Source organism: Macrobrachium rosenbergii, chromosome 27, assembly GCF_040412425.1.
Source record: "Macrobrachium rosenbergii isolate ZJJX-2024 chromosome 27, ASM4041242v1, whole genome shotgun sequence".
Classification (NCBI taxonomy): Eukaryota; Metazoa; Arthropoda; class Malacostraca; order Decapoda; family Palaemonidae; genus Macrobrachium; species Macrobrachium rosenbergii.
In genome coordinates this window covers 21,699,860-21,715,471 of record NC_089767.1, presented here as the reverse complement: position 1 = coordinate 21,715,471, position 15,612 = coordinate 21,699,860, and the positions used below count along the sequence as shown (strand labels likewise).

Here is a 15,612-nt window from a genome sequence, read left to right as displayed (position 1 = left end):
AGCGAAACTTACTGACAACACCCGCAACTCTCCATAGCGCAGGCGGCGAAAACAACACTCAGCACAAGTAGAAAGGAAGTAGTCATGCCCTTGTACACGGAGGCAGAAGCCCAAGAAGGGGAGCAAATTTGTTGCATCCCGATCAATGAAGGGGAGCGAAGATATTACATCCTAATCTAATACAGTATATCCTAACATACAGGGGAACGCCTTCAGTACCTAAATAAAGGGCTACTGAATGAGAAGCATTACCACTCTGTTACGCCCCTCTAAATATGCCCTTGGCCGTCAAACCCAAGACACAGACTCAGGAACAACAGCCTATGCAAGGCTATCACAAATCGTGGGTTAGTATATTAATAAATACCAAACACATGTAATATATACACAAAAATACAGAAAAATCCCACCTGGATAATAAAGAGCTTAACGACAGTCGGGCAAAGAGATCCAAAAACATGTCTGCAACGCATGACGGCTGAAAGCAAACTGGAATGTTTACATCCGGGCAGGCGGGTATTCCCCGCCTACCTGACAGTAGTTACTGCCTAACTACCTTGTTCAAGAGTTTAACAGCCGTGTCCAGCTTTGCCATAAGTAATTCCTAATGTAAAGGACTGATGGTTTGTATATTGTATCGGAACAAATTACAATTACAGCTCACATTATATCATCACATCAGAGCTAAAATCTGCAACAATCCCAGACTATATTTATGGTAAAATACTTAGGAGATGTACAGGGATGGGGAGATGTAGTAACTTTCAGTGAATTATACATGTTCTTGTAATGTATTTTGTACTGTGCAACATCACAATTAAACCAACTTAAACCAACACCAATCCCTGAGTATATTTATGAGCAAATATATACAAGATGTACTGGGACAGGGAGATGTAGTACATTCCCCATGAAATCTCAAGTCACTCTAATCTCCCTTTTATCCTGGACTGAGATGTTAGCGTTGTCATAAGTCATTTATGGCCCATTCAAGAGATACGAATATTTTTGCACAAAATTCGATCAAATACTATAGTGCAAAATAACAGTACCCATAAGAGCTGAACCAGGGGGTTTCATAACACTGTTAATGTGGATCATAAAGAGCCCTGCCATTCATTAAAGGTCAGTTAAATAGAGCACTGTACCTGTATTTGTAGGACTTGATGGATGATTGTTAACATGTGACAAAGGATGAGCTAGAGTAGTATTTGAAGGGTGAAGTCCTACACCCTGTGGAGGTAAGTTTATCACTGGGGTCAAAGGAGTAGATGGCGTTGGAGGGCCAGCATCTGATTCACCATCAGCACCAATATCAGCAACAGACGCAACCAGTTCTTGCAGAAAGTCAAATCGTTTATCTGCCATGATGCACTGTTTCCTGTTGTTGAAAGACACAACTAATGAACTTGTAAAACTAGACACAACTGAGGTCAAACAATTTGTTTCCATAATTAAGTACATCTCCAACAATAACATATGCCCAGTTTTCACCTGTCAGCTTTCAAACTTGGATTGTCTGTAAAAAAAAAAAAAAAAAAAAATCAGGTCTACCTCAATGAAAGAAATACGCTGCAGTACAAACAACTCAAATTTCCATGTCAAACTATGTATGTTCAATATATCATAGTTTTCCTTGGTGTAAAACAAAACAGAGTTATATTTAATATATTTTTACTACATAATAAATAGTTTTGTTTCTTTGGCTGCCTTTCGTGGCTCATTTTGACTTATAGTTGTGCTTTCTGAACATACATTAATCCCTGAATTATTTGATTTTCCATTATCTACAAGGTAATTATGTGTGCTTTTTCAGTGCTTATCTGCACCAAAGGGTTTAAATGCATATAGAGCCACACATTGTATGGATGGATATATGGAGGAGGATCAACTGTTCAGGAGTGGGAATCTGAGACAGACCATTGTAGCCTGTTATCTAATGAATCAATCTGTTGTGTCCACATTTTCTTTACTCATGCTCTATTATTTTCAAAACTTGAAACTCATGTTATTACATTATTCATCGTTAACAAAGCAGTCTACCATAAATAAAAAATCTTGTATCTATAATTTTTACCACTTCATTATGTTCTTTATATCACACTTTGCTACATAGTATTCAGTGACAGAGAGAAAAGCATGAATATTATGTAGTAATGAACATTATACTGTATATCATTATTACTTTTTCTTATGCTCAGTACTGTGTAAATACAGTTTCCTCTGAAGTATGTAATACTTTGACTTTTCTACATACATGAGGGTTGGGTTCCTGTATCATTTATGCATGTTAAAAAGTTATGTTGTAAAAAAACTACACCATCTGAACATCTTAAAAGTATTTTAAGCCCTGTTCATGGCTTTGTAAAAAACAGTGAAGAGCAAAGATGGTAGCATGAGCTGTGTGTGACTTCCATAATTCATTATACAGTCCAGCCTCATAAATCCATCACTCCATGGTCCAGTAATTCATGTGATCCGGGACTTTTTTGAATCAGCCGCCATTAGTTCTTGGGCGGCTATGAGGGCTGCGCCACGTTTCAGTTTTTGGATTTTTGCATGCAAGACACTGGCATAAATAACAGCAAGTACTGACATAAACTAATGAATTGAGAAACAGCCGTTTGCTGGTGACTTCCATAAATAAAAGTAAGATATACTGTTACTCAGCCTTCAAGCAATGTAGAGGAAAGTGTTACGAAAGTATGCACTAAATTTACAGTTGTAGCTGTGGCTGAAGAAACGAATAATGCGCAGGCCACAAAATGTTTTGAAAGAAGCAAAAGCATCATCCAATACTGGCAAAACAACAGCTTTACTTCCTTTAAAATTTACTGCATTTATAAATAAATAAGTTGCATTTTTAAACCCAGCTCTGATAATTTACAAAAAAAAAAAGTCTCCAAAATGCATTTCATATAGCAACTAATGGCTATGATGATGTCAGTAAAATGCAATCAGCCAATGATTCTAAGATGTAAACAAGACTGCAAATGGCACCTAATCACACTATTCATATTTTTATAATATAACAATATGACAATAATGCATGAAATATAATTGCATACAGTCCGTAAAATAAGTTTTAAAATTATCATTACTCCTAACACAACTGTATTATTTGACTTTTGCAAATGGATATTCCTCTCTCCTCCATATTTTTTAAAATGAAAGCCAATGAGTTTGAAAGTGCTGGAAAACAATAAAAGGTGCCAGATCAGAATTTAGCAGTGCGCTTGCTTATAAAGTGGTTTATGCTCCGACATAGCGAAGGCATAAGCATTTCTGGGGAGATGCTCATGGAGCAAGCCAAAATTTTCAGAAGGAACTAAACCTAACAAATGACAGTGATTATTCATAAACTTTGTTGTACTTTTGATAACACAGTAATATATATGTGGAATGAGCTGGCAAGACTTTGTTTACAAAGGGGGTTTTTAGGGGACTTCTGTCATCTGGGATTTTCTGTGGTCTGGCAGTGACCTGGTCCCAAGGGTGCTGGTTTTAAGAGGTCAGACTGTATAGGCATGCTGTAGTTATAAATGGTAAATACTGCTCACCAAGCGTATTTTAGCTAATCCAAGATTTCTAAACAGTAGACAACAGGTAATAATTTGCCTTAACTAACACTTCTTCAGCCAAACTTACATTGCAACAACCAGTACTTTGATGTATCTCCTAATATTTATGTAAATATTGTTGCTGGTGTTGGTACTATATACAGTAATTGTATATTAAAACTGTCAAGAGTGCATATCCATTACGGCAGTAACTACAATGTATAGAAGGCAAAGAAATTGTCTGAACCTTAAAAACTGTGTGCATTTTTTTTCTTTTTACTAAATTCTCATAAACTGCCAGTTTTTAAATAACAAAACCACAATGTTCAAACACACTCATAATGGAATACAGCTGTCGACATAAATGTCCAAAAATGCTTATGAAGTAAAATAACATTACAGTTAAATATAACAATTGAAAAAATAATTGACAAGTTTGACCTGCTAAATATTGTATGCCAAAATTATGAAGCAACCTGTCCTAATCCTTCAACTTTTTCAGCAGAATATATCTAACAACTTCCTTCTTATTACTGTAGTCTAAACAATGTAACAATCAGACAAAATTAAACATGCAACATAATTTTTTATAAATAAATAATAAATAATTGGCAATAGGCACTCACTATAAATACTAGAGGATACAAGCATATATGGATAGATGAACATACATAGTTACCATGCTCACAATGTATGATCAGCTAATGAGAGAGAGACAAGGATTAGGGAAATCTTTGATATCTTGTGGTTAGGTTGACAAAATGAATCGAGGGTCAACCAAGTAACACTTGACTCCTTTTTATCACCAATTGCCATAACTAATCCTTCAATTATCCGGATTAATAGAGCCAAAGGCCCATCAGATAATTGCAAAATCAGGATAAGGGCAAGTAAAAATTCTAAGAGTGCTTAAGGGAAACTCCTCAATATGCAATATTACTTGTAACTGTGGTATTTGCAATTTTAGTCAAACGTGTTGTGATTTCAAATATTGCAAAGATTATAAAGAAATAAAAAGGGCCGAGGAAGAAGAATAATGTTCTTATAGACATGATTTATTGCCAATTTCTCTATATGTTGTTGATTTCATTGTGTATTCACTATTGCAGTTAACCATTTTACAATGTGGTAATTCATTGTACAGTGAAACCCCCGTATTCGCGGGGGATGCGTCCCACACACCCCCGCAAATAGCTAAAATCCGCGAATACTTAAAACCCCTCTAAAAACACTTAGAACTGAACTGCCCATTTTGATAGTTTAAACACAGAAAAAATGCATATACCTGAGTATTTTAATAGTTTTATCACAAAAAGTGCATTTATTCATGAAAATTATATGAAAATACAGTAATTAGTAAATATTTCTCAGTGAAAAATACTGCGAATGGGCGAATTTTCCACGAATAATGGCTAGATATGTTCCACAGAGAACCACGAATGTGTGAGTCCGCGAATCATGAGAACGCGAATACGGGGGGTTTACTGTATGTATGAATATTTCTTTTGAATGATAATTCATTGTATAATCTATGAATTTTCTACAGTATATTATTAGTCTGATGTTTTAGCATTGGTGCATTGACACAATTTGTGCAATATTTTGAAAGTATTGGATTGTGGACAATCATGTAAAATGCTTTGTTTTGTGTGAAGTTTACAATTATCCATTTGAACTATAGTTTTATTGTCACACTGAGGGCAGTGTGAGATAGCGTGACCGAGTGGTTTTAGGTAAATTAGATAGGGAAAGAATAGAAAGAAAGAGAGAGAGAGAGATAAAATAAACAGAGAGACAGAGAGAGAGAGAGAACAATAATGAAGCCAGGGTTGTTTTTGCATCGAGAGACTAGAAGTGCTGATTAATGAAAACCGCCTTCTACGAACTCAAAACAGTGAGCGAGTATATCACGCCCAGGGCCATAAAACTGATAGTAAAATCTGGAAACTGTGGCCTTGCGATTTAGCTTACTCAGGATTACTCAGCACCTCGTCAGAAGCAAACAATTCCAGCCATATCTATAACCCTGCCTTCAACAAAGAGTAATGGTTTCCTGGTACTGTGGTGGTCCATTTGTCAACAATATGGTGGACGTGCATGCGCAATAATCACTTCTTCTTGCATGTTTTGACGTTGGAAAACCGGGTTCAGCTTCACTAGGATAAGGGAAGGTGCCCTCATATCTCTGAGTCCATTACATACTGTATCATGTGTTAAAGTTTATTACAACACAATACCCGGCCACCAGACCAGCTAAAAGAGAATTCTTTGATATCAGTTTGGTCACCACAGAGCTCTGGTAGACCATGGTAGGGTAACTCCTTGAGGACTCAACAGCAACTACCAAAAATAGGTTTTTCCTACATCAAAACCTGTTTTTTATTTGTTTTAATCGATTATAACTTTCATAATGGAGATTTTTCACAAACTAATTAATATATGGAATATAAAAATGATATTTTTATGATAAAATAAAGTTTTGTACATACTTACCCGGCAGATATATACTTAGCTATAGTCTCCGACGTTCCCGACAGAAATTCAAATTTCGCGGCACACGCGACAGGTAGGTCAGGTGATCTACCATACCCGCCGCTGGGTGGCGGGAATAGGAACCATTCCCGTTTTCTAATCAGATTTTCTCTTCCACCTGTCTCCTGAGGGGAGGCTGGGAGGGCCATAATCGTATATATCTGCCGGGTAAGTATGTACAAAACTTTATTTTATCATAAAAATATCATTTTTGTACATGCAACTTACCCGTCAGATATATACTTAGCTGATTGGCACCCTTGGAGGAGGGCAAGAGACAGCTAATAACTAAAAAATGGGAAAACAACATATGTTGTAGGATAAACAAAAACCATGGTTCTTACCTGATTGGGCAGAAGACTTCATGGATACTGTCTATGAGTCTGCATGCCTCAAGAGCTTCAGCGAGGAAGAGACCTAAGACTGACAGCCCTTCTGGATCATATCAATGGGGGAAGACCCACTTACATGACAGAGCCTGTTATGGATCGTGTCAATGGAGATTAACCCACTTACAAGACAGAGCCCTCTACCTGAATCATATCAATGGGGGCTATCCCTCTTACATGACAGAGCTAGGTAATAATAAAACTACAAGGAGCTAACAACCAAACCCGACCACCTGACCAAGCCTAACCTTGTTAGTGATACGAGATGAAAGAGAGAGTATCTCCACACTCTTCCAGCCGACCATAAAAACACAACCACGCAATAAAAGAAAAACAACCGAATAGATAGACTAAAAAGGATTAGCTTCAGCTCCTTGACCCAGCACCGAATCCGCGGATACGTAAGCTCCTAGAGAGAAGCACTTCTCATACGTAACACGAACATCTCTCAAATAATGAGAAGCAAACACTGAGTTACATCTCCAGTACGTAGAGTCCACAATAGACTGGAGGGACCAAGACTTGTGGAAAGCCAGAGAAGTAGCTATGGCTCTCACCTCATGAGCATTCACTCTTAGGAGCTGTAAATGTTCGTCTTTGCAAGAAAGATGAGCCTCCTTGATAACATCCTTAATGAAGAAAGCCTGGGCGTTCTTAGAAATTGCTCTTGAAGGATCCTTGACAGAGCACCAAAGACTTTCAGTGTTACCTCCGAGCTGTTTCTTTTCTCCAGATAACATCTAAGGCTTCTTACTGGACAGAGAGTGTGCTCTAGCTCCTGTCCTGAAATAGCAGAGAGTCCCTTGACCTCAAAACTCCTAGGCCAAGGTTTTGAAGGGTTCTCGTTCTTTGCTAAGAAGAGAGGCTTAAAGGAGCAGATCGCAGAGTCCTTCTTAAAGCCGACAGAACCTTCCAAAGCCTGTAATTCGCTCAATCTTTTAGCAGAAGCAAGAGCAAAAAGAAACAACGATTTCCTGGTTAAATCCCTGAAAGAGGCAGATCGAGGAGGCTCAAATTTATCAGACATTAAGAATCTTAAGACCACGTCCAAATTCCAGCTGGGAGGTCTAGGGGACTTGTTTTTAGAAGTCTCAAAAGACCTTATAAGGTCGTGAAGGTCTTTATTATCGGAGATGTTAAGACCTCTGTGTCTAAAAACTGAGGACAGCATGCTTCTATATCCCTTGATGGTAGAAACCGCCAGGTTACACTGTTCCCTTAGATAAAGAAGGAAATCCGCTATCTCCATTACAGAGGTACTGGAAGAGGACACTTTCTGAGCTCGACACCATCTCCTAAAGACTTCCCACTTCGACTGGTAGAGGCGCAAGGTAGAGGATCTTCTGGCTCTGGCGATAGCCCTCGCAGCCTTGTGCGAAAATCCCTTCGCTCTAAGCAGTCCTTCGACAGTCTGAAGGCAGTTAGGTTTAGAGCGGGAAGGTTCTTGTGATATCTGTCGAAGTGGGGCTGTTTGAGAAGATCGCTCCTGAGAGGGAGCAACCTGGGAAAGTCTATCATCCATTCCAGTACCTCTGTGAACCAGTCTCGGGATGGCCAAAAGGGAGCGATCAGGGTGAGGTTGGTGCCCTTTGAAGAAACGAACTTTCTTATCACCTCCCCTAGAATCTTGAACGGGGGAAAAGCATAACCGTCTAGACCCTCCCAATCTAGGAGAAGGCCGTCTATTGCTACTGCTCTGGGGTCCGAGATTGGGGAGCAGTAGTTCTCAATCTCTTGTTCCAATGGGTGGCGAAGAGGTCGATATGAGGTCTCCCCACAGGAACCACAGCCTTTTAAACCTCTTGATGAAGAGACCATTCCGTGGGAAGAACCTGGTCTTTCCTGCTGAGCAGATCCGCTCTCACATTCCTTTCTCCCTGAACAAATCTGGTGAGGAGAACGATGTTCCTCTCCCCCACCCATAACAGAAGGCTCCTTGCTGCGACGTACAGGGAGAAGGAATGAGTCCCTCCTTGCTTCCAGATATAAGCCAGGGCTGTGGTGTTGTCTGAATTGACAAGAACTACTGACCCCTTGACCAGAAGTTTGAATGGATGAGCGCTAGATGAATGGCTACTAGCTCCTTCATGTTGATGTGCCAGGACCTCTGATCTGTGTCCCAGGTGCCTGACACTTCTTCCGAGCCTAGTGTTGCTCCCCAACCCGACTCCGACGCGTCTGAGAACAACACTAGGCGAGGGTTCGGCGGTTGCAGAGGAATTCCTAGACCCAGTTTCTGGGGGTCTAACCACCAACGGAGATGTTCCTTTACTTGATTTGTGATCTGAAAGGAGTCTGACAACTCTTGGGACTTCGATCCCAAGATTCTTTCAGGAAGAACTGTAGAGGTCTTAGGTGAAGCCTTCCTAGAAGAGAAACGAACTGTTCCAGCGAGGAAATGGTCCCCAGCAGACTCATCCATTCCCTCGCCGAACATCTGTCTTTCTCTAGAAAGTCTGTCACCTTTTGAAGGCAGCGTTCCCTTCTTTCCAGGGAGGGAAATGCTCGAAAACCCCGAGAATCCATCAGAATCCCCAGGTAGACAATTTCCTGCTGAGGAATCATCTGAGACTTCTCGAGGTTCACAAGAAGTCCTAGAGACTGAACCAGATTTAAAGTACGAGAAAGGTCCTCCAGACAACGGTTTTTCGAATTGGACCGAATTAGCCAGTCGTCGAGATACAAGGAAATCCTCACCCCCTCCAAATGCAACCAGTGAGCTACATTCCTGAGAATGGTCGTGAACACTTGGGGAGCTGTGGAAAGTCCAAGCACAGAGCCCTGAACTGAAAGGTTCTGCCGCCTACCATGAACCTTAGGAACTTCCTGGAGGAGGGATGGATGGGAACGTGGAAGTAAGCATCCTGAAGGTCCAGGGACACCATCCAATCTCCTTGACGAAGAGCGACAGAACCGAGGACGTCGTCTCCATAGAGAACTTCTTGATGAAACGAGTTCAGGAGCTCACATCCAAGACCGGTCTCCACCCTCCCGAAGTTTTTGGCACTAGAAAAAGCCGGTTGTAAAATCCCGGGGAGTGAAGATCTTGCACCAGTTCTATGGCAGCCTTTGCTAGCATTTGTTCGACGGCTAGCAGAAGGGCTTGCCTCCGCACAGGATCCTTGTATCTCGCTGATAACTCCCTCGGAATTGTTGTCAAGGGAGGCTTCGAGATGAAGGGAATGAGGTAACCCTTCCTCAAGATAGAGAGGGACCATTCGTCCGCCCCCTTCTGTGCCCAGGCTTCGGCGAACTTCAGAAGTCTGGCACCTACTGGCGTCTGGAGGACTTGCTTCTCACTTGGACTTCCTGGTAGGGAGTCCTGAAGGTCTTGATCTTCTTTCAGGCCCCACGCCTCCTGATAGACCTGGATCCTCGAAAGGGCTCTTGAAAGGGGGCCTTCTCCTTCTTAGCAAGGGGAGCAGTAGGTCTCATCCTCTTAGACGACTGCGCCAGCAGATCCTGAGAAGCTTTCTCAGACAAAGAACGAAAGACCTCCTTCACAGTCTGATGGAAAAGATGGCTAGACAGAGGAGCGTACAAGAGGGAAGACCTCTGGAGAGGAGAAACCGATTTGGAGAGGAAAGCACTGAAGACTGATCTCTTCTTAAGCAGGCCAGTGCCGAACAGGAAGCGATCTCCATAGAGCCGTCCTTAACAGCCTTGTCCAAGCAAGACAACACACTGCTGAGGTCCTCCATACTGACCGAGTCCTCTTCAAGACTCCTCTTAGCTAAGGCCCCTAGAGACCAGTCCATAAAGTTAAAAACTTCCAGCACGCGGAAAAGGCCCTTGAGGAAATGATCCAATTCACAAAGTCCCCAAGAAGCCTTGGCCGAATTAAGGGAGAGTCTTCTGGAAGAATCCACGAGCGAAGAGAAGTCTGAGCCAGCCGATGAGGGGAGGGCTAACCCCATCGGTTCCTTAGTCTCGTACCACATTCCCGCTCTGCCTGAAAGCCTAGAGGGAGGCAAGGAGAAGACAGTCTTGCCGGCATCCTTCTTCGAAGAGAGCCACTCTCCGAAGCCTTTAAGCGCTTTCTTCATCGAGATCGTAGGACGCATTTTAACCAAAGAGGAAGACTTCGAGGCCTTGGTGCTCGAAAGCATGGAACCAGGAGAAGGAGGAGAAGCAGGCTTGAGGGAATCTCCATACTCCTGAACCAGCAAAGCTGTCAACCTCTTGTAATCAGAAACGTTGATATCCTTGGGGATTCGTCCTCCGATAACACCTCCAGGCCTGAAGGAGGAGGAGAACGTTTGGAAGTAGAAGGGCACTTGCCAGAAGAAGAGCGCCTAGAAGGAGAGGAGCCTTTGTCCACTGAAGAACGACGATCCGGAGAGAAGCGCCTGCTAGATGACTGGCGCCTGACAGGAGAAGAGGCTCGAACGGTACAGGAGACCTTGCTGGGAGAGGGGCGCCTACCAGAAGGGAGGGAGGCTGGCGAGGAGCTTCTACGAGGCAAAGAACGAGACTGACGAGAAGAGCGTTTCACTGGGGAGAAAGCATCTCCAACAGGAGAAGACCAACGACGACGAGGGCGCGAGCGCCTGGGAGGAGAGGCGCTATCCGCCGACGAAGAGCGCCTAGGAGAGAAGCGCCTACAAGGAGAGGAGCGCCTACAAGGAGAGGAGCACCTACCAGGAGAGGAGCGCCTGCTGCTGGAGGGGCGCTTAACAGAAGAACGCTTCACAGAAGACGACTTGCTGGGAGAAGAGTGTCTCTTGGAGGACTTGATAGGAAGAGAGGCATCCTTCCTACGAGAAGAGCTCTTTGATAAAGAGCCAGCAAGAGCAGCGAGCTGAGCCTGGAGGCCCACCAGGATCTGCTTGGTGGACTCCTGACCACCAGAAGAAGAGGAGGGAGATCTTCGAGTTCTCTTCTTTGCCACAGGAGAACCCTCAGTGAAGCGCTCAGGGCTAGAGTCCAATGCGTCTCCTCTAGGAGCCTTCCAAGTCCTCTTCAAAGGGCGCGACTCCTCAGCCGAACTCCAACCATGCTTGGGTGAAGAAGAAGCAGAAGGCGAGAAACACTTCTTCAAGATCCCTTTTCTACGGCGATCTAAGGCAGCCTGGGACGCGTCAACAGGCGCTGCCGAAGGGACGCCTGACCGTTGGGAGCGCTCTTCATCCCCCTTGCGGCTGTCGAAATTCCTCCTCCACTGGGTCTGGGAGTTTGGAAGAGGTCTAGGCCTAGGAGCGATGTGGAGCCGGTCAGACGCCCCCCTCCACTACACTGGGGACACTACACACATCACTATCACTTCTCACTTTCTTTTCCTCCAAAGCACGCATCTGCAACTGCATCTTGGATCGTGGCCTTCATTGCAGCCATCTCCGGCAGCGAATCCACAGGTTCGACGAGAAGGGTGAAGGAGCTGAAACAACAGGAGTGACAGGCGAATCTGGAAGAGTGTTAGGTTCTAATTCTACCTCCTTAGAAAGAGACCTACTTGAGCTTCTAGAAGAAGCCTTCCTAACTCTATCCTTCTCTAACTTGCGTACATAAGAGTTCAAAGCTTTCCATTTCAGATCAGTGAGATTCTCGCATTCAACACAAGTGTTCTCAATCGAGCAATCATTCCCCCTACACCTCGAACACACAGTATGAGGATCTACCGAAGCTTTCGGTAGTCTCACCTTACAATCAGACCTAACACACACACGAAACACAGGTGCAACACTCTGATCAGACATTCTTACAGAAAATACCAAAGCCAAAATCAAAATCAATCCACAAAAGCGTATGCCAAGCCAAAGATCCAATACGTCACCAAAGGTCAGTCCAAAATAATCCTCAGCAAGCGAAAAATGAAAATCTAAGCAGAAGGAACCAACAACAGATGTTGCCAGAACCAGCGACAGAGAAAATCTGATTAGAAAACGGAATGGTTCCTATTCCCGCCACCCAGCAGCGGGTACGGTAGATCACCTGACCTACCTGTCGCGTGTGCCGCGAAATTTGAATTTCTGTCGGGAACGTCGGAGACTATAGCTAAGTATATATCTGACGGGTAAGTTGCATGTACAAAAATAGGATTCAAACAGTATATTTTGTAAAGTAATGCATTCTATTGTAGCATGATTGTACTATGGACTAGCAAGACAATAGCTTCAGTAGGTATACTCACAAATGAGCAGGGGTAAGAGTTCGGGCATGACGTGCTGTGGTGATTTCTCCAGCTCTGGTTAACAATGACTCCACAAACAATTCTAAACCACGCGGTACTTAAGTAATTAAGGAAAATAAATCTTTAAATAATCATGGTTAAACTTGAAATTATCCATACAAAATGTAGTAGTCACTGACAATTTACATGTATTCCACAATAATTCTTAAATGCTTTTAGCAACCGCTGTAATGCCATAATTCTAAAGTACTGCATGTAGCTGGAAATGGAATAATTCAAGAATTTTGATCATGGAAGGAAGGTAAGAAAAAGGAAAATGAAATACTTTACATACTAAACATCAAATTTTAAAGTAAACATAAAAGAATAAAAAAATAGCTGTAAAAAATATGACATTTTTATAATACAATAAAGTTTATATATACTTACCAAGTAATTACAGAGCTAACAATTTCTATTAACCGGCGGGTAAAATTTGAAAATTCGCGGTAGCAATTCTTTTGTTTTGTTTTGGTGTAAGTAGCTAGCCCTGCCCACTTTCAGGGAAGAAGAGGAACAACACACAGCAAGAAAGATCAATTTGTTTATACCATAATATCCATGAGAGGGGAGGAGTGAGGGCTCCCACTCTGTAATTACTTGGTAAGTATATATAAAACTTTATTTTATTAAAAAATGTCATTTTTTATATAAGTAACTTGCCAAGTAATTACATAGCTGATTCCCACATTGATAGGTGGTGGGACTCGTAGACTTATTCTACCTCAAGTATTAAACAATAATTTGAGAATAGAAAGTAGTTAACATCAATACGATGTTTGTTGTTCCTTACCTGGTAAGAGAGCTGCTGCAGAAAGATGCTGCCTCTGGTGGTGCTCATCTTGCACCGTAGAGGTTTGGCGGTACAGCCAAGTGTCACCTGCTACATAAATGGGGACCTCGCAGTGAAGGACTTCTCCAAACGCTAGCAAAATAGAGTAAGTTTGCCCCTGCCCTGGGCACAGTACCGACACACAACACCAGATAACAACACTGATACTTACACCAAAAGATTAAAAACACCATCACCCAACCATTAAAAGACCTGGAGGGTGTCCCAGTACAGAGTACCCCCAGTCTCCCCTAAAACACAACACCAGATTTCCAAGGCAAAGAGTAAGGATGGAAGGAATGTTTCCTATACTTCCTTCCCCAACACCGTGCCAGCCACCAATAAAGGACCCAAATTACTGCAATCATTAAAAACTGTTTCAACATCGAGTAGATAATGCTCCAAAAAAACTGACCTACATCTCCAATAAGTGGATTGGAGAATGAAGGCTAGAGTAACATTATATCTGAACGATAAGGACGTAGCCACGGCTCTAATCTCATGCACTCTCACTCTCACAACAGGAAGAAGCTCTTCTCCCACTTGTGAATGTGACTCGCAAATGAGATCTCTTAGAAAGAAAGAGAGGGCATTCTTCGAGAGAGATTGTGAAAGGTTCTTCACTGAACACCACAGGTGATTGGGCACACCTCTTATCTTGTCAGTCTTATGGAGGTAGCACTTGGGAGCCCTTATGGACAAAGGAATCTTTTCTCATCTAATGAACCTACCACTTGAGATGGGTTCTTAATGCTAAAAGAACGAGGCCAAGGTTTGGCTGGATTCTTGTTCTTAGCGAGAAAACCAAGAGTAAAGGAGGAAATCGCATCTCCATTAGAGTAACCGATTCTCCTATCCAGAGCTTGGATCTCACTCACTCTCTTGGTTGTAGCCAAGGCTACTAGGAATAAAGTCTTCTTAGTTAAGTTCCTCAGTGAAGCAGAATCAATAGGTTCAAAGGGTGGACCTGAAAGCCATTTAAGTACCACGTCCAGATTCCATGATCTTTGCACTTTGTCGTATCTTCTTCTTTGTCTTCACCCTTTACCCATCTCTATATGGGGTAGCTGTTCTGTGTAAGCCTTGCCCATCTTCCTCTATCTTGCACATCCTGTTCTCTTAACCCTTTTTCCTGCATGTCTGCTACGTTATCTTTCCATCTGAATCTTGGCCTTCCCCTCCTCCTCCTTCCGACCACCTCCATGTCCATGACCCTTCTACACACACGATCCTCCTCTCTTCACATGACATGACCAAGCCACTGCAATCATCTTTGCTGAATCTTCTTTGACACTTCTACCACTTTGACTGTCCCTCTAATATAATCGTTTCTGATCCTATCCTTTCTCTTGACTCCACACATCCATCTCAACATCCTCATCTCTGCCACTTCCAACTTCCTTTCTTGAACCTTCTTTACTGACCACGTCTCAGCCCCATACACCATCGCTGGTCTAACTACACTTTTATAAAACCTTCCTTTTACTCTTGCACTAATCCTCTTGTCGCACAATATTCCTGATGATCTCCTCCAATTCATCCAAGCACACTGTATCCTGTGGTCCATTCCACCATCATCCATCACACAGGACTCAAGGTACTTCGTCGTATCGAATGATTTAATAAGTTCGGATAAATATCGATATGAAAAAATATCCAGGCCTCTGTGCCTGAATACAGAGCCTAACATTGCTCTGTAACTTTTAATAGTGGATGAGGACCAACCTTTTATAAGTTCTCAAGAACAACAGAAAATTGGCAATCTCTGTCAAAGATGTCTTAGAAGAAGGGGAGTGATTTGCTCGGCACCAAGTGCACAAAATAGTCCACTTACTTTGGTAACCATTGGCTGAAGACTGTCTCCTGCACCTAGAGATAGCTTCAGCAGCTGCTCTTGAAAATCCCTTAGCTCTGAGGAGTTTCTTGATAGTTTGAATCCTGTCAGAGTCAGCGTGGATAACCCCTAACGGAATCACCTGAGATGAGGTTGTCTAGAAGCTTGTGTTTTTGAGGAAGTAGTCTTGGGAAATCAGACAGGAGACTTATCAGATCCAGAAACCACTCCCTTAGAGGCCAAAAAGGAGCTATGAAGATCATCGAAGGATTCTCATGAGACCTGAATTTGTTTTT

At 42.4% G+C, this 15,612-nt stretch overlaps 1 protein-coding gene and 1 long non-coding RNA gene across 2 annotated transcripts in view; one reads left to right on the top strand and one right to left on the bottom strand.

Moving 5' to 3' along the window:
- Positions 1–15,612, top strand: part of LOC136853476 (uncharacterized) — a 159,093-nt gene that overhangs the window by 84,755 nt on the left and 58,726 nt on the right. The gene's annotated exons all lie outside the window — the stretch shown is intronic.
- The window catches only part of NC2alpha (negative cofactor 2 alpha), a 103,046-nt gene that overhangs the window by 64,651 nt on the left and 22,783 nt on the right, over positions 1–15,612 (bottom strand). Inside the window, exons 3-4 of the mRNA XM_067129083.1 lie at positions 12,612–12,705; positions 1,149–1,381 (exon numbers count right to left, since the gene is read on the bottom strand). Coding sequence (XP_066985184.1) covers positions 1,149–1,381; positions 12,612–12,705 — 327 coding nt within the window. The remainder of the gene's footprint in view (positions 1–1,148; positions 1,382–12,611; positions 12,706–15,612) is intronic.